Source organism: Oncorhynchus clarkii, chromosome 12, assembly GCF_045791955.1.
Source record: "Oncorhynchus clarkii lewisi isolate Uvic-CL-2024 chromosome 12, UVic_Ocla_1.0, whole genome shotgun sequence".
NCBI lineage: Eukaryota > Metazoa > Chordata > Actinopteri > Salmoniformes > Salmonidae > Oncorhynchus > Oncorhynchus clarkii.
Window position 1 is genome coordinate 99,550,537 of NC_092158.1, and position 18,735 is coordinate 99,569,271.

The 18,735-nt window shown below is 48.0% G+C and overlaps 1 protein-coding gene across 2 annotated transcripts in view; it reads left to right on the plus strand.

The window, feature by feature from the left end:
* Positions 1-18,735, plus strand: part of LOC139421720 (ubiquitin carboxyl-terminal hydrolase 7) — a 73,541-nt gene that overhangs the window by 30,299 nt on the left and 24,507 nt on the right. For both annotated transcript variants that reach the window (XM_071172834.1, XM_071172835.1), the window contains exons 9-18: positions 3,412-3,492; positions 5,175-5,265; positions 7,848-7,930; positions 9,746-9,855; positions 13,152-13,329; positions 14,239-14,383; positions 16,621-16,751; positions 17,467-17,601; positions 18,049-18,150; positions 18,330-18,435. In XM_071172834.1, the coding sequence (XP_071028935.1) occupies positions 3,412-3,492; positions 5,175-5,265; positions 7,848-7,930; positions 9,746-9,855; positions 13,152-13,329; positions 14,239-14,383; positions 16,621-16,751; positions 17,467-17,601; positions 18,049-18,150; positions 18,330-18,435 (1,162 nt within the window). The remainder of the gene's footprint in view (positions 1-3,411; positions 3,493-5,174; positions 5,266-7,847; positions 7,931-9,745; positions 9,856-13,151; positions 13,330-14,238; positions 14,384-16,620; positions 16,752-17,466; positions 17,602-18,048; positions 18,151-18,329; positions 18,436-18,735) is intronic.

Sequence of the window (18,735 nt, forward strand, 5' to 3'; positions counted from 1 at the left end):
TTAAACACTCTGAATAGACTACATGTCATATTAAACACTCTGAATAGACTACATGTCATATTAACACTCTGAATAGACTACATGTCATATTAAACACTCTGAATAGACTACATGTCATATTAAACACTCTGAATAGACTACATGTCATGTTAAACACTCTGAATAGACTACATGTCATATTAAACACTCTCAATAGACTACATGTCATATTAAACACTCTCAATAGACTACATGTCATATTAAACACTCTCAATAGACTACATGTCATATTAAACACTCTCAATAGACTACATGTCATATTAAACACTCTCAATAGACTACATGTCATATTAAACACTCTCAATAGACTACATGTCATATTAAACACTCTCAATAGACTACATGTCATATTAAACACTCTCAATAGACTACATGTCATATTAAACAGCATGTAAACACTCTGAATAGACTACATGTCATATTAACACTCTGAATAGACTACATGTCATATTAAACACTCTCAATAGACTACATGTCATATTAAACACTCTGAATAGACTACATGTCATATTAAACACTCTGAATAGACTACATGTCATATTAAACACTCTGAATAGACTACATGTCATATTAAACACTCTGAATAGACTACATGTCATATTAAACACTCTGAATAGACTACATGCCATGTTAAACACTCTGAATAGACTACATGTCATATTAAACACTCTGAATAGACTACATGTCATATTAAACACTCTCAATAGACTACATGTCATATTAAACACTCTGAATAGACTACATGCCATGTTAAACACTCTGAATAGACTACATGTCATATTAAACACACTGAATAGACTACATGTCATATTAAACACTCTCAATAGACTACATGCCATGTTAAACACTCTGAATAGACTACATGCCATGTTAAACAGCATGTAAACACTCTCAATAGGTTCAGACCCAGACAGGGAGACCACAAATGAATTATTTAGGCTGTATTATTTCAAGGCTGTATTCTACAAAGAAATACATTGTGTAACATTTGGGAGTGGCTGGTAGGGACCTCAAGCACTCAGCATTTAAACAGCATTTAGTTGTATTTAATCATTATGGTCTATAAATTACGCATATGGCCTGTGACTTACTTAGAATTAAATACAAATAAAATGAAAATGTTCTTATTAGTGCCTTTTTAGAAATCATTTTTAGATCCAGGAGTTTGGCCAGTCGGTCTACAGGCTCATGTGATGGTGTCTGGAGAGCAGGACAGTGGTGGAGAACATCCTCTCCTCACTTGCAGAGCCACTGGGGATGACAAACACCCTTTTGGCCCCTCTATCCAGGCCATATGCCAGGTCTATTGGGCCCAAATCAATTACAGTGCCTTGCGAAAGTATTCGGCCCCCTTGAACTTTGCGACCTTTTGCCACATTTCAGGCTTCAAACATAAAGATATAAAACTGTATTTTTTTGTGAAGAATCAACAACAAGTGGGACACAATCATGAAGTGGAACGACATTTATTGGATGTTTCAAACTTTTTTAACAAATCAAAAACTGAAAAATTGGGCGTGCAAAATTATTCAGCCCCCTTAAGTTAATACTTTGTAGCGCCACCTTTTGCTGCGATTACAGCTGTAAGTCGCTTGGGGTATGTCTCTATCAGTTTTGCACATCGAGAGACTGACATTTTTTCCCATTCCTCCTTGCAAAACAGCTCAAGCTCAGTGAGGTTGGATGGAGAGCATTTGTGAACAGCAGTTTTCAGTTCTTTCCACAGATTCTCGATTGGATTCAGGTCTGGACTTTGACTTGGCCATTCTAACACCTGGATATGTTTATTTTTGAACCATTCCATTGTAGATTTTGCTTTATGTTTTGGATCATTGTCTTGTTGGAAGATAAATCTCCGTCCCAGTCTCAGGTCTTTTGCAGACTCCATCAGGTTTTCTTCCAGAATGGTCCTGTATTTGGCTCCATCCATCTTCCCATCAATTTTAACCATCTTCCCTGTCCCTGCTGAAGAAAAGCAGGCCCAAACCATGATGCTGCCACCACCATGTTTGACTGTGGGGATGAGCTGTGTTGCTTTTACGCCAAACATAACGTTTTGCATTGTTGCCAAAAAGTTCAATTTTGGTTTCATCTGACCAGAGCACCTTCTTCCACATGTTTGGTGTGTCTCCCAGGTGGCTTGTGGCAAACTTTAAACAACACTTTTTATGGATATCTTTAAGAAATGGCTTTCTTCTTGCCACTCTTCCATAAAGGCCAGATTTGTGCAATATACGACTGATTGTTGTCGTATGGACAGAGTCTCCCACCTCAGCTGTAGATCTCTGCAGTTCATCCAGAGTGATCATGGGCCTCTTGGCTGCATCTCTGATCAGTCTTCTCCTTGTATGAGCTGAAAGTTTAGAGGGACGGCCAGGTCTTGGTAGATTTGCAGGGGTCTGATACTCCTTCCATTTCAATATTATCGCTTGCACAGTGCTCCTTGGGATCTTTAAAGCTTGAGAAATCTTTTTGTATCCAAATCCGGCTTTAAACTTCTTCACAACAGTATCTCGGACCTGCCTGGTGTGTTCCTTGTTCTTCATGATGCTCTCTGCACTTTTGACGGACCTCTGAGACTATCACAGTGCAGGTGCATTTATACGGAGACTTGATTACACACAGGTGGATTGTATTTATCATCATTAGTCATTTAGGTCAACATTGGATCATTCAGAGATCATCACTGAACTTCTGGAGAGAGTTTGCTGCACTGAAAGTAAAGGGGCTGAATAAATTTGCACGCCCAATTTTTCAGTTTTTGATTTGTTAAAAAAGTTTGAAATATCCAATAAATGTCGTTCCACTTCATGATTGTGTCCCACTTGTTGTTGATTCTTCACAAAAAAATACAGTTTTATATCTTTGTTTGAAGCCTGAAATGTGGCAAAAGGTCGCAAAGTTCAAGGGGGCCGAATACTTTCGCAAGGCACTGTACATACGGCCTGAATAAGGCCTCACCTGTAGTCATATATAGCATCTTAACCATACATAAGGCCTTTATAAAGCCTGAATAAGGCCTCACCTGTAGACCGTGTTCTCCTGCGTCGTATTTGTTGTCTCCGTCAAGCTGCCCCACAGCGACATAGTCCTTAAAGGACTCAAAGACTAGAGAGAGAGAACAAACAGTTAGCCACACACACACATACACCCACCCACCCACCCACCCTGTGGTTAGAGTGTCTGCCCTGAGATTGAAAGGTTGGGAGTTCCATCCCCGTACGAGTCATACCAAAAGACAGTAGAAATGTGATTTGAAGAAGGCCGACACTCCAGTCTTTGTAACCTCGCTCTGCGCTCCAGTCAAATTGGGCTCCATCTCTGCTCCACTCACATTCACTGTTCCTTCCATAATGTGTTTGTGTGTTCCAGCTCCTGGACAACGTTGAGAACAAAATGAAAGGCACCTGCGTGGAGGGAACCATCCCCAAACTGTTCAGAGGAAAGATGGTGGTACGTTCATGTCCTCTATTCTCTCTCCCCGTTGTCTGTCGCGCTCTCCAGTCCTATATCCAGTGTAACTGTCTCTCTCTCCAGTCCTATATCCAGTGTAACTGTGTTGTCTCTCTCTCCAGTCCTATATCCAGTGTAACTGTGTGTTGTATCTCTCTCTCCAGTCCTATATCCAGTGTAACTGTGTTGTCTCTCCAGTCCTATATCCAGTGTAACTGTGTGTCTCTCCAGTCCTATATCCAGTGTAACTGTGTCTCTCTCCAGTCCTATATCCAGTGTAACTGTGTCTCTCTCCAGTCCTATATCCAGTGTAACTGTGTCTCTCTCCAGTCCTATATCCAGTGTAACTGTGTTGTCTCTCTCCAGTCCTATATCCAGTGTAACTGTGTTGTCTCTCTCCAGTCCTATATCCAGTGTAACTGTGTTGTCTCTCTCCAGTCCTATATCCAGTGTAACTGTGTTGTCTCTCTCCAGTCCTATATCCAGTGTAACTGTGTTGTGTTGTCTCTCTCTCCAGTCCTATATCCAGTGTAACTGTGTGTTGTATCTCTCTCTCTCTCTCTCTCTCTCTCTCTCTCTCTCTCCAGTCCTATATCCAGTGTAACTGTGTGTTCTCTCTCTCTCCAGTCCTATATCCAGTGTAACTGTGTGTTGTATCCCTCTCTCCAGTCCTATATCCAGTAACTGTGTGTTGTATCCCTCTCTCCAGTCCTATATCCAGTGTAACTGTGTGTTGTATCTCTCTCTCCAGTCCTATATCCAGTGTAACTGTGTGTTGTCTCTCTCTCTCTCTCTCTCTCTCTCTCTCTCTCTCTCTCTCTCTCCAGTCCTATATCCAGTGTAACTGTGTGTTGTATCTCTCTCTCCAGTCCTATATCCAGTGTAACTGTGTGTTGTATCCCTCTCTCCAGTCCTATATCCAGTGTAACTGTGTGTTGTATCTCTCTCTCCAGTCCTATATCCAGTGTAACTGTGTGTTGTATCCCTCTCTCCAGTCCTATATCCAGTGTAACTGTGTGTTGTCTCTCTCTCTCCAGTCCTATATCCAGTGTAACTGTGTCTCTCTCCAGTCCTATATCCAGTGTAACTGTGTTGTGTTGTCTCTCTCTCCAGTCCTATATCCAGTGTAACTGTGTGTTGTATCTCTCTCTCCAGTCCTATATCCAGTGTAACTGTGTCTCTCTCTCTCTCTCTCTCTCTTTCTCTCTCTCTCCAGTCCTATATCCAGTGTAACTGTGTGTTCTCTCTCTCTCCAGTCCTATATCCAGTGTAACTGTGTGTTCTCTCTCTCTCCAGTCCTATATCCAGTGTAACTGTGTGTTGTATCCCTCTCTCCAGTCCTATATCCAGTGTAACTGTGTGTTGTATCCCTCTCTCCAGTCCTATATCCAGTGTAACTGTGTGTTGTATCTCTCTCTCCAGTCCTATATCCAGTGTAACTGTGTGTTGTCTCTCTCTCTCTCTCTCTCCAGTCCTATATCCAGTGTAACTGTGTGTTGTATCTCTCTCTCCAGTCCTATATCCAGTGTAACTGTGTGTTGTATCCCTCTCTCCAGTCCTATATCCAGTGTAACTGTGTGTTGTATCCCTCTCTCCAGTCCTATATCCAGTGTAACTGTGTGTTGTATCTCTCTCTCCAGTCCTATATCCAGTGTAACTGTGTGTTGTCTCTCTCTCTCCAGTCCTATATCCAGTGTAAGCACGTTGACTACCGGTCAGAGCGGATAGAGGATTACTACGACATCCAGCTCAGTATCAAAGGAAAGAAAAACAGTGAGTATCAATCCCCTTTCCTTCTCTGGGGTGATTGGATGTGTGTCATATCGCTCCAGTCTCCGTCCTCATACAGGGGGGGTTATTGGATGTGTGTCATATCGCTCCAGTCTCCGTCCTTATACAAGGGGGGTTATTGGATGTGTGTCATATCGCTCCAGTCTCCGTCCTTATACAAGGGGGGTTATTGGATGTGTGTCATATCGCTCCAGTCTCCGTCCTTATACAGGGGGGGTTATTGGATGTGTGTCATATCGCTCCAGTCTCCGTCCTTATAAAAGGGGGGTTATTGGATGTGTGTCATATCGCTCCAGTCTCCGTCCTTATACAAGGGGGGTTATTGGATGTGTGTCATATCGCTCCAGTCTCCGTCCTCATACAGGGGGAGTTATTGGATGTGTGTCATATCGCTCCAGTCTCCGTCCTCATACAGGGGGGCTTATTGGATGTGTGTCATATCGCTCCAGTCTCCGTCCTTATACAGGGGGGGTTATTGGATGTGTGTCATATCGCTCCAGTCTCCGTTCTTATACAGGGGGGGTTATTGGATGTGTGTCATATCGCTCCAGTCTCCGTCCTCATACGGGGGGGGTTATTGGATGTGTGTCATATCGCTCCAGTCTCCGTCCTTATACGGGGGGGGTTATTGGATGTGTCATATCGCTCCAGTCTCCGTCCTCATACAGGGGGGGTTATTGGATGTGTGTCATATCGCTCCAGTCTCCGTCCTCATACAGGGGGGGTTATTGGATGTGTGTCATATCGCTCCAGTCTCCGTCCTTATACGGGGGGGGTTATTGGATGTGTGTCATATCGCTCCAGTCTCCGTCCTTATACAGGGGGGGGTTTGGATGTGTGTCATATCGCTCCAGTCTCCGTCCTTATACAGGGGGGGTTTGGATGTGTGTCATATCGCTCCAGTCTCCGTCCTTATACAGGGGGGTTATTGGATGTGTGTCATATCGCTCCAGTCTCCGTCCTTATACAGGGGGGGTTATTGGATGTGTGTCATATCGCTCCAGTCTCCGTCCTCATACAGGGGGGGTTATTGGATGTGTGTCATATCGCTCCAGTCTCCGTCCTTATACAGGGGGGGTTATTGGATGTGTGTCATATCGCTCCAGTCTCCGTCCTCATACAGGGGGGGTTATTGGATGTGTGTCATATCGCTCCAGTCTCCGTCCTCATACAGGGGGGGTTTCTGCTTTGAGAAGGGGCTTTATGTGGTGGGCGCAGTCGTCCTGTCGGCGCGGCTGGATCTTAGAGACGTTTAGAGGCCCCCGTCTTGGCGGTGTAGACAAATGGTCAAGGGGTGGAGACCGGGCCGGCGGGGTGGGAGACCAGGCCGGCGGGGTGGGAGACCGGGCCGGCGGGGGGAGAGACTGTTTGACGGTGTGGTTTTGAGTCACGTAGAGTCTTACATGGGCAAAGGCAGAAATGTGACCTGGACAACTTCTTCATCAATTTCCCTGTCAGACAAGTTGATTACAAACAAGACTAGCCTGCTAGGAACCGTGAACAAGACTAGCCTGCTAGGAACCGTGAACAAGACTAGCCTGCTAGGAACCGTGAACAAGACTAGCCTGCTAGGAACCGTGAACAAGACTAGCCTGCTAGGAACCGTGAACAAGACTAGCCTGCTAGGAACCGTGAACAAGACTAGCCTGCTAGGAACCGTGAACAAGACTAGCCTGCTAGGAACCGTGAACAAGACTAGCCTGCTAGGAACCGTGAACAAGACTAGCCTGCTAGGAACCGTGAGCAAGACTTGCCTGCTAGGAACCGTGAACACACAACGGAGACTAGCCTGCAATGAACAGTGAACACACACAAGACTAGCCTGCTAGGAACCGTGAACACACAAACAAGACTAGCCTGCTAGGAACAGTGAACACACAAACAAGACTAGCCTGCTAGGAACCGTGAACACACAAACAAGACTAGCCTGCTAGGAACCGTGAACACACAAACAAGACTAGCCTGCTAGGAACCGTGAACACACAAACAAGACTAGCCTGCTAGGAACCGTGAACACACAAACAAGACTAGCCTGCTAGGAACCGTGAACACACAAACAAGACTAGCCTGCTAGGAACAGTGAACACACAAACAAGACTAGCCTGCTAGGATTGTAGAATTAAACAAAACAGATCCATGACTCTCTAAACAAATACTTTTTTATTTTATTTTTTATATATATTTATATATTTCCATGAATATTATTTAATGCAATTAATAATTTACACTCGTTTATTCACTATCAGGCATGTTAGCCATCTTGCAGGTTGATATGCATCTGATGCTGATGCTAAAGGGGATACCTGGCAACGTTCTCTAGTGTGTTCTGATAAGCTGAAAGGCCAGGCTGTTCTAGGGTTCAGGGTTTATCTGAGTTCCACATGCAGAATGTCTTTACTCCCGGTGTCCTTAATGCTGAGTGCTTCAAATCACATTTCTACTGTCTTTTGGTATGACTCGTACGGGGATGGAACTCCCAACCTTTCAATCTCAGGGCAGACACTCTATAACCACAAGGTGTGTGTGTGTGTATGTGTCTAACTGTTTGTTCTCTCTCTCTCTAGTCTTTGAGTCCTTTAAGGACTATGTCGCTGTGGAGCAGCTTGACGGAGACAACAAATACGACGCAGGAGAACACGGTCTACAGGTGAGGCCTTATTCAGGCTTTATAAAGGCCGTATGTATGATTAAAATGCTATATATGACTACAGGTGAGGCCTTATTCAGGCCGTATGTATGGTTAAAAGATGCTTTATATGACTCTGTCTAGATTCAGACCTGGGGGGTCTCTGGTCGTGTATAATCTACACATACTCTCTGTCTAGATTCAGACCTGGGGGGGTCTCTGGTCCTGTATAATCTACACATACTCTCTGTCTAGATTCAGACCTGGGGGGGTCTCTGGTCCTGTATAATCTACACATACTCTCTCTCTAGATTCAGACCTGGGGGGTCTCTGGGTCCGATTATAATCTACACATACTCTCTGTCTAGATTCAGACCTGGGGGGTTTCTGGTCCTTTATAATCTACACATACTCTCTGTTTAGATTCAGACCTGGGGGGTCTAGATTCAGACCTGGGGGTCTCTGGTCCTGAATAATCTACACATACTCTCTGTTTAGATTCAGACCTGGGGGGTCTCTGGTCCTTTATAATCTACACATACTCTCTGTCTAGATTCAGACCTGGGGGGGTCTAGATTCAGACCTGGAGGGGTCTAGATTCAGACCTGGGGGGTCTAGATTCAGACCTGGGGGGTCTAGATTCAGACCTGGGGGGTCTAGATTCAGACCTGGGGGGTCTCTGGTCCTTTATAATCTACACATACTCTCTGTCTAGATTCAGACCTGGGGGGTCTAGATTCAGACCTGGGGGGGTCTAGATTCAGACCTGGGAGGGTCTAGATTCAGACCTGGGGGGTCTAGATTCAGACCTGGGGGGTCTCTGGGTCCTTTATAATCTACACATACTCTCTGTCTAGATTCAGACCTGGGGGGGGTCTAGATTCAGACCTGGGAGGGTCTAGATTCAGACCTGGGGGGTCTCTGGGTCCTTTATAATCTACACATACTCTCTGTCTAGATTCAGACCTGGGGGGGGTCTAGATTCAGACCTGGGGGGGGTCTAGATTCAGACCTGGGGGGTCTAGATTCAGACCTGGGAGGGTCTAGATTCAGACCTGGGGGGTCTCTGGGTCCTTTATAATCTACACATACTCTCTGTCTAGATTCAGACCTGGGGGGTCTCTGGTCCTGTATAATCTACACATACTCTCTGTCTAGATTCAGACCTGGGGGGTCTCTGGTCCTGAATAATCTACACATACTCTCTGTCTAGATTCAGACCTGGGGGGTCTAGATTCAGACCTGGGGGGTCTCTGGTCCTTTATAATCTGCACATACTCTCTGTCTAGATTCAGACCTGGGGGGGGGGGTCTAGATTCAGACCTGGGGGGTCTAGATTCAGACCTGGGGGGTCTCTGGTCCTTTATAATCTACACATACTCTCTGTCTAGATTCAGACCTGGGGGGGTCTAGATTCAGACCTGGGGGGTCTAGATTCAGACCTGGGGGGTCTAGATTCAGACCTGGGGGGTCTAGATTCAGACCTGGGGGGGTCTAGATTCAGACCTGGGGGGTCTAGATTCAGACCTGGGGGGTCTAGATTCAGACCTGGGGGGGTCTAGATTCAGACCTGGGGGGTCTCTGGTCCTATATACTCTCTGTCTAGATTCAGACCTGGGGGGGTCTAGATTCAGACCTGGGGGGTCTCTGGTCCTATATACTCTCTGTCTAGATTCAGACCTGGGGGGGTCTAGATTCAGACCTGGGGGGTCTCTGGGCCTGTATACTCTCTGTCTAGATTCAGACCTGGGAGGTCTCTGGTCCTGTTTAATCTACTGGAGGTAGGACACACAGATGATGAGTCAGTAGACTTACCGGTCATATGTGTGTTTTCAGGAAGCGGAGAAGGGTGTGAAGTTCCTGACTTTCCCTCCCATACTGCACCTGCAGCTGATGAGGTTCATGTACGACCCTCAGACCGACCAAAACATCAAGATCAACGACAGGTAAACAAACACACACCTACACACACACCTGTCTAAACATGTTGATTCCACAGGTAAACTGACTATACCAAACATTAAGAACAACTTCCTAATATTGAGTTGCCCCCCCGTTTGCCCTCAGAACAGCCTCAATTCATCAGGGCGTGGCCTCTACAAGGTGTTGAAAGCGTTCCACAGGGATGCTGACCCATGTTGACTCTACAAGGTGTTGAAAGCATTCCACAGGGATGCTGGTCCATGTTGACTCTACAAGGTGTTGAAAGCGTTCCACAGGGATGCTGGCCCATGTTGACTCCACAAGGTGTTGAAAGCGTTCCACAGGGATGCTGGCCCATGTTGACTCTACAAGGTGTTGAAAGCGTTCCACAGGGATGCTGGCCCATGTTGACTCCACAAGGTGTTGAAAGCATTCCACAGGGATGCTGGCCCATGTTGACTCTACAAGGTGTTGAAAGCGTTCCACAGGGATGCTGGCCCATGTTGACTCTACAAGGTGTTGAAAGGGTTCCACAGGGACGCTGGCCCATGTTGACTCTACAAGGTGTTGAAAGCATTCCACAGGGATGCTGGCCCATGTTGACTCTACAAGGTGTTGAAAGCATTCCACAGGGATGCTGGCCCATGTTGACTCTACAAGGTGTTGAAAGCATTCCACAGGGATGCTGGCCCATGTTGACTCCAATGCTTCCCACAGTTGTGTCCAGTTGGCTGGATGTCCTTTAGGTGGTGGACCATTCTTGATAAACACAGGAAACTGGAGCGTGGTAAAACCCAGCAGCGTTGCAGTTCTTGACACAAACCGGTGTGCCTGGCACCTACTACCCTACCCCGTTCAAAGTCACTAATATGTTGTCACCCTCTGAATGGAACACACACACAATCCATGTCTCAATTGTCTCAAGGCTTAAAAAACATTCTTTAACCCCGTCTCCTCCCCTTCATCTACACTGATTGAAGTGGATTTAACAAGTGACATCAATAAGGGATCATATCTTTCACCTGTATTCACCTGGTCAGTCTATGTCATGGAAAGAGCAGGTGTTCATAATGTTTTGTCAACTCAGTGTAGGTCATGGTAACTTAACCCCCCCCCCCCCCAGTGTAGGTCATGGTAACTTAACACCCCCCCCCCCCCCCATTGCAGGTCATGGTAACTTAACCCCCCCCCCCCCCAGTGTAGGTCATGGTAACTTAACCCCCCCAGTGTAGGTCATGGTAACTTAACCCCCCCAGTGTAGGTCACGGTAACTGACCCCCCCCAGTGTAGGTCATGGTAACTTAACCCCCCCAGTGTAGGTCATGGTAACTTAACCCCCCCCCCAGTGCAGGTCATGGTAACTTAACACACCCCCCCCCCCCCCCCCCCCATTGCAGGTCATGGTAACTTAACCCCCCCAGTGTAGGTCACGGTAACTTACCCCCCCCAGTGTAGGTCATGGTAACTTAACCCCCCCAGTGTAGGTCATGGTAACTTAACCCCCCCCCAGTGCAGGTCATGGTAACTTAACACACCCCCCCCCCCCCCCCCCCCCCCCCCATTGCAGGTCATGGTAACTTAACCCCCCCCAGTGTAGGTCATAGTAACTTACCCCCCCCCCAGTGTAGGTCATGGTAACTTAACCCCCCCCCCCCCCCAGTGTAGGTCATGGTAACTTAACCCCCCCAGTGTAGGTCATGGTAACTTAACCCCCCCAGTGTAGGTCATGGTAACTTAACCCCCCCAGTGTAGGTCATGGTAACTTAACCCCCCCCAGTGTAGGTCATGGTAACTTAACCCCCCCCAGTGTAGGTCATGGTAACTTAACCCCCCCAGTGTAGGTCATGGTAACTTAACCCCCCCAGTGTAGGTCATGGTAACTTAACCCCCCCAGTGTAGGTCATGGTAACTGACCCCCCCCCAGTGTAGGTCATGGTAACTTAACCCCCCCAGTGTAGGTCATGGTAACTTAACCCCCCCCAGTGCAGGTCATGGTAACTTAACACCCCCCCCCCATTGCAGGTCATGGTAACTTAACCCCCCCCCCCCCCCCCCCAGTGTAGGTCATAGTAACTTAACCCCCCCAGTGTAGGTCATGGTAACTTAACCCCCCCCCCCCCCAGTGTAGGTCATAGTAACTTAACCCCCCCAGTGTAGGTCATGGTAACTTAACCCCCCCAGTGTAGGTCATGGTTACTTAACCCCCCCAGTGTAGGTCATGGTAACTTAACCCCCCCCCCAGTGTAGGTCATGGTAACTTAACCCCCCCAGTGTAGGTCACGGTAACTGACCCCCCAGTGTAGGTCATGGTAACTTAACCCCCCCAGCGTAGGTCATGGTAACTTAACCCCCCCAGTGTAGGTCATGGTAACTTAACCCCCCCAGTGTAGGTCACGGTAACTGACCCCCCCAGTGTAGGTCATGGTAACTTAACCCCCCCAGCGTAGGTCATGGTAACTTAACCCCCCCAGTGTAGGTCATGGTAACTTAACCCCCCCAGTGTAGGTCATGGTAACTTAACCCCCCCAGTGTAGGTCACGGTAACTGACCCCCCCCCAGTGTAGGTCATGGTAACTTAACCCCCCCAGTGTAGGTCATGGTAACTTAACCCCCCCAGTGTAGGTCATGGTAACTTAACCCCCCCAGTGTAGGTCATGGTAACTTAACCCCCCCAGTGTAGGTCACGGTAACTTAACCCCCCCTGTGTAGGTCACGGTAACTGACCCCCCCTGTGTAGGTCAAAGCCCCACAGGGGTAACACAGCACATTCCTGTCTGCTTCACCAGGGAGTCTGATGTCCTGAATGGAGCTCATATTGAAGCTACAACACAGGAGGAACATGGAGACCATAATACTGATCACAAAAACACCTTTCCTTCCTCTCTGTCTCGTCCCCCTCTCTGTCTCGTCCCCCTCTCTGTCTCGTCCCCCTCTCTGTCTCGTCCCCCACTCTGTGTGTCTGTGTCTCGTCCCTTTCCTCTCCTGTCTCTCCTCCCCCTCCTCTCCTGTCTCTCCTCCCCCTCCTCTCCTGTCTCTCCTCCCCCTCCTCTCCTGTCTCTCCTCCCCCTCCTCTCCTGTCTCTCCTCCCCCTCCTCTCCTGTCTCTCCTCCCCCTCCTCTCCTGTCTCTCCTCCCCCTCCTCTCCTGTCTCTCCTCCCCCTCCTCTCCTGTCTCTCCTCCCCCTCCTCTCCTGTCTCTCCTCCCCCTCCTCTCCTGTCTCTCCTCCCCCTCCTCTCTCTCTCCTCTGTCTCTCCTCTCCTGTCTCTCCTCCCCCTCCTCTCTCTCTCCTCTGTCTCTCCTCTGTCTCCCCTCCCTCCCAGGTTTGAGTTTCCGGAGCAGCTTCCCCTGGATGAGTTTCTCCAGAAGACTGACTCTAAGGACCCGGCCAACTACATCCTGCATGCCGTGCTGGTCCACAGTGGAGACAACCACGGAGGACACTATGTTGTCTACCTCAACCCCAAAGGAGACGGAAAAGTCAGCGTCAAGGAGCCCATCGTGAGTCCCCCAACCCACCAATCAGTTAGCAGTAGTATATTGGATCATTAATGGGGTGTAAGAACTGCTGTTGTTTTGTCAACCTGAAAGGTGTTTTATCATGTTATTAACACAGTAAAGGGGAAATGATGTCATAATATGCAGCCAACACTCTGCTCACGTGTCCTGAGAAATGATGTCATAATATGCAGCCAACACTCTGCTCACGTGTCCTGAGAAATGATGTCATAATGTGCAGCCAACACTCTGCTCACGTGTCCTGAGAAATTATGTCATAATGTAAAGCCAACACTCTGCTCACGTGTCCTGAGAAATGATGTCATAATGTGCAGCCAACACTCTGCTCACGTGTCCTGAGAAATTATGTCATAATGTAAAGCCAACACTCTGCTCACGTGTCCTGAGAAATGATGTCATAATGTGCAGCCAACACTCTGCTCACGTGTCCTGAGAAATTATGTCATAATGTAAAGCCAACACTCTGCTCATGTGTCCTGAGAAATGATGTCATAATATGCAGCCAACTCTCTGCTCACGTGTCCTGAGAGATGATGTCATAATATGCAGCCAACACTCTGCTCACGTGTCCTGAGAAATGATGTCATAATATGCAGCCAACACTCTGCTCACGTGTCCTGAGAAATGATGTCATAATATGCAGCCAACACTCTGCTCACGTGTCCTGAGAGATGATGTCATAATATGCAGCCAACACTCTGCTCACGTGTCCTGAGAGATTATGTCATAATATGCAGCCAACACTCTGCTAACGTGTCCTGAAAGATGATGTCATAATATGCAGCCAACACTCTGCTCACGTGTCCTGAGAAATGATACAATGACGGTACATAAAACTGTTTTCTTAATAAGGTACATCTGTCTCTCTCTCCCTCTCCCCTTCCTCTCCAGTGGTGTAAGTTTGATGATGACGTGGTGTCACGGTGCACCAAGGAGGAAGCCATTGAACACAACTACGGTGGCCATGACGACGACCTGTCAGTACGTCACTGCACCAACGCTTACATGCTGGTGTACATCCGCGAGTCCAAACTCAGTAAGTCACCTTGTGGTGCTTTATAACTCAGTAAGTCACCTTGTGGTGCTTTATAACTCAGTAAGTCACCTTGTGGTGCTTTACCACTCAGTAAGTCACCTTGTGGTGGTTTACAACTCAGTAAGTCACCTTGTGGTGGTTTATAACTCAGTAAGTCACCTTGTGGTGGTTTATAACTCAGTAAGTCACCTTGTGGTGGTTTATAACTCAGTAAGTCACCTTGTGGTGCTTTATAACTCAGCAAGTCACCTTGTGGTGCTTTATAACTCAGCAAGTCACCTTGTGGTGCTTTATAACTCAGTAAGTCACCTTGTGGTGCTTTATAACTCAGTAAGTCACCTTGTGGTGCTTTATAACTCAGTAAGTCACCTTGTGGTGCTTTATAACTCAGTAAGTCACCTTGTGGTGCTTTATAACTCAGTAAGTCACCTTGTGGTGCTTTATAACTCAGTAAGTCACCTTGTGGTGCTTTATAACTCAGTAAGTCACCTTGTGGTGCTTTATAACTCAGTAAGTCACCTTGTGGTGCTTTATAACTCAGTAAGTCACCAACACTGCTCACGTGTCCTGAGAAATGATGTAACCCTGTGTGGTGGTTTACGACTCAGTAAGTCACCTTGTGGTGGTTTACGACTCAGTAAGTCACCTTGTGGTGGTTTACGACTCAGTAAGTCACCTTGTGGTGGTTTACGACTCAGTAAGTCACCTTGTGGTGGTTTACGACTCAGTAAGTCACCTTGTGGTGGTTTACGACTCAGTAAGTCACCTTGTGGTGGTTTACGACTCAGTAAGTCACCTTGTGGTGGTTTACGACTCAGTAAGTCACCTTGTGGTGGTTTACGACTCAGTAAGTCACCTTGTGGTGGTTTACGACTCAGTAAGTCACCTTGTGGTGGTTTACGACTCAGTAAGTCACCTTGTGGTGGTTTACGACTCAGTAAGTCACCTTGTGGTGGTTTACGACTCAGTAAGTCACCTTGTGGTGGTTTACGACTCAGTAAGTCACCTTGTGGTGCTTTACGACTCAGTAAGTCACCTTGTGGTGCTTTACGACTCAGTAAGTCACCTTGTGGTGCTTTACGACTCAGTAAGTCACCTTGTGGTGGTGAATTTTTGCTCTATGAAGCCTGATCACTCACTAAGCCAATGCTATGAAGCCTTATACTACCTTTTGTAGCACATGATTAGATAACCCTGTGTTCTCCCTCCAGGTGAGGTATTGTTGGGTAAACACAGGGTTACCTATCTCCCCCAGGTGAGGTATTGTTAGGTAACCATGTGTTCTCCCTCCAGGTGAGGTATTGTTAGGTAACCCTGTGTTCTCCCTCCAGGTGAGGTATTGTTAGGTAACCCTGTGTTCTTCCTCCAGGTGAGGTATTGTTAGGTAACCCTGTGTTCTCCCTCCAGGTGAGGTATTGTTAGGTAACCCTGTGTTCTCCCTCCAGGTGAGGTATTGTTAGGTAACCCTGTGTTCCCCCTCCAGGTGAGGTATTGTTAGGTAACCCTGTGTTCTCCCTCCAGGTGAGGTATTGTTAGGTAACCCTGTGTTCCCCCTCCAGGTGAGGTATTGTTAGGTAACCCTGTGTTCCCCCTCCAGGTGAGGTATTGTTAGGTAACCCTGTGTTCCCCCTCCAGGTGAGGTATTGTTAGGTAACCCTGTGTTCTCCCTCCAGGTGAGGTATTGTTAGGTAACCCTGTGTTTACTCATCTCCCCCAGGTGAGGTATTGTTAGGTAACCATGTGTTCTCCCTCCAGGTGAGGTATTGTTAGGTAACCCTGTGTTCTCCCTCCAGGTGAGGTATTGTTAGGTAACCCTGTGTTCTCCCTCCAGGTGAGGTATTGTTAGGTAACCCTGTGTTCTCCCTCCAGGTGAGGTATTGTTAGGTAACCCTGTGTTCTCCCCCCAGGTGAGGTATTGTTAGGTAACCCTGTGTTTACTCATCTCCCCCAGGTGAGGTATTGTTAGGTAACCCTGTGTTCTCCCCCCAGGTGAGGTATTGTTAGGTAACCCTGTGTTTACTCATCTCCCCCAGGTGAGGTATTGTTAGGTAACCCTGTGTTCTCCCTCCAGGTGAGGTATTGTTAGGTAACCCTGTGTTCTCCCCCCAGGTGAGGTATTGTTAGGTAACCCTGTGTTCTCCCCCCAGGTGAGGTATTGTTAGGTAACCCTGTGTTTACCCATCTCCCCCCAGGTGAGGTATTGTTAGGTAACCCTGTGTTTACCCATCTCCCTCCAGGTGAGGTGCTGCTGGCTGTAAACGACGTGGACATCCCCCAGCAGCTGGTGGAGAGGCTTCAGGAGGAGAAGAGGGTTGAGGCTCAGAAGAGGAAGGAGCGGCAGGAGGCCCATCTCTACATGCAGGTCCAGGTAAGGCTTGGAGCCCCCCCAAGTCACAGGTCCAGATAACAGAACAGCTTTTGGAGAATGTTGTTGTTCTGAATCACTTGTCTCGCTCTCTTCCCCCTCCCTCTGTCTCCCCCATCACCCTCTCTCTCCTCCTTTCTCTCTCTCCTCGGCTCTCCTCGCCCTCTCTCTCTTCCTCCTCCCGCTCTCCTCCTTTCTCTCTCTCCTCCGCTCTCCTCGCCCTCTCTCTCTTCCTCCTCCCTCTCTCCTCGCCCTCTCTCTCTTCCTCCTCCCGCTCTCCTCCGCTCTCCTCGCCCTCTGTCTCCCCATCACCCTCTCTCTCCTCCTTTCTCTCTCTCCTCCGCTCTCCTCGCCCTCTGTCTCCCCCATCACCCTCTCTCTCCTCCTTTCTCTCTCTCCTCCGCTCTCCTCGCCCTCTCTCTTCCTCCTCCCTCTCTCCTCGCCCTCTCTCTCTTCCTCCTCCCGCTCTCCTCCGCTCTCCTCGCCCTCTCTCTTCCTCCTTTCTCTCTCTCCTCCGCTCTCCTCGCCCTCTCTCTTCCTCCTCTGCTCTCCTCGCCCTCTCTCTCTTCCTCCTCTGCTCTCCTCGCCCTCTCTCTCTTCCTCCTCCACTCTCCTCGCCCTCTCTCTCTTCCTCCTCCGCTCTCCTCGCCCTCTCTCTCTTCCTCCTCCGCTCTCCTTCTCTCCCTCTCCTCTCCTTCTCCTCTCTCTCTCCTCCCAGATTGTGACAGAGGACCAGTTCTGTGGTCACCAGGGTAATGACATGTATGATGAGGAGAAGGTGAAGTACACTGTGTTCAAGGTCCTGAAGAGTTCCACGCTGCAGGAGTTTGTCCAGAATCTCTCCCAGACCATGGTGAGACTCCTGTCTCCTCTCTGTCTCTCTCTGTTCCTGTCTTGTCTCTCTCTCTCTCTCTCTCTCTCTCTCTCTCTCTCTCTCTCTCTCTCTCTCTCTCTCTCTCTCTCTCTCTCTCTCTCTCTGTTTCTCTCTCTCTCTGTTCCTGTCTTCTCTGTCTCTCTCTCTCTCTCTGTTCCTGTCTTCTCTCTGTCTCTATCTCTGTTTCTCTCTATCTCTGTTCCTGTCTTCTCTCTGTTTCTCTCTCTCTCTGTTCCTGTCTCTCCCTGTTCCTGTCTTCTCTCTGTCTCAGTCTCTCTGTGTGTTGCTGTCCTCTCCTCTGTTAACCTTTTTAACCTGCTGTTCCACCACGGTTCTACTTCTCCCGGAGGACGTTGAAGTAAGAACCCTGGAGAGGAACCTTGCTTGTGTGTAGGCCCAGTCTGACAGTGTATTGATGTGCTACAGGGATTCCCACAGGACCAGATGAGGCTGTGGCCCATGCAGGCCCGGAGCAACGGCACCAAGAGACCTGCCATGCTGGACTACGAGGCAGACTGCAGCAAGTCTGTGAGTAACACAACCACCAGGTTGTCCTGGAAACTGTCATGTCGTCTCTTGGAAGACAGTAGAGGGACTGGTGTCTGTGTAACCCTGTGTGTGTGTGTGTAACCCTGTGTGTGTGTGTGTAACCCTGTGTGTGTGTGTAACCCTGTGTGTGTGTGTGTGTGTGTGTGTATTCTCCCCAGATGATAGACTTGAGCGACAACGAGAATCCCTGGACTATATTTTTGGAGACAGTGGATCCTGAGATGGCTGCCAGCGGAGCAACGTTACCCAAGTTCGACAAAGACCGTGAGTTCAGACCATTACCCAAGTTCGACAAAGACCGTGAGTTCAGACCATTACCCAATTATCACAGACCGTGAGTTCAGACTGTTACCCAATTATCACAGACCGTGACTATTACCCAATTATCACAGACTGACCATTGCCCAATTATCACAGACCGTGAGTTCAGACCATTGCCCAATTATCACAGACCGTGAGTTCAGACCATTACCCAATTATCACAGACCGTGACTATTACCCAATTATCACAGACCGTGACTATTACCCAATTATCACAGACCGTGAGTTCAGACTATTACCCAA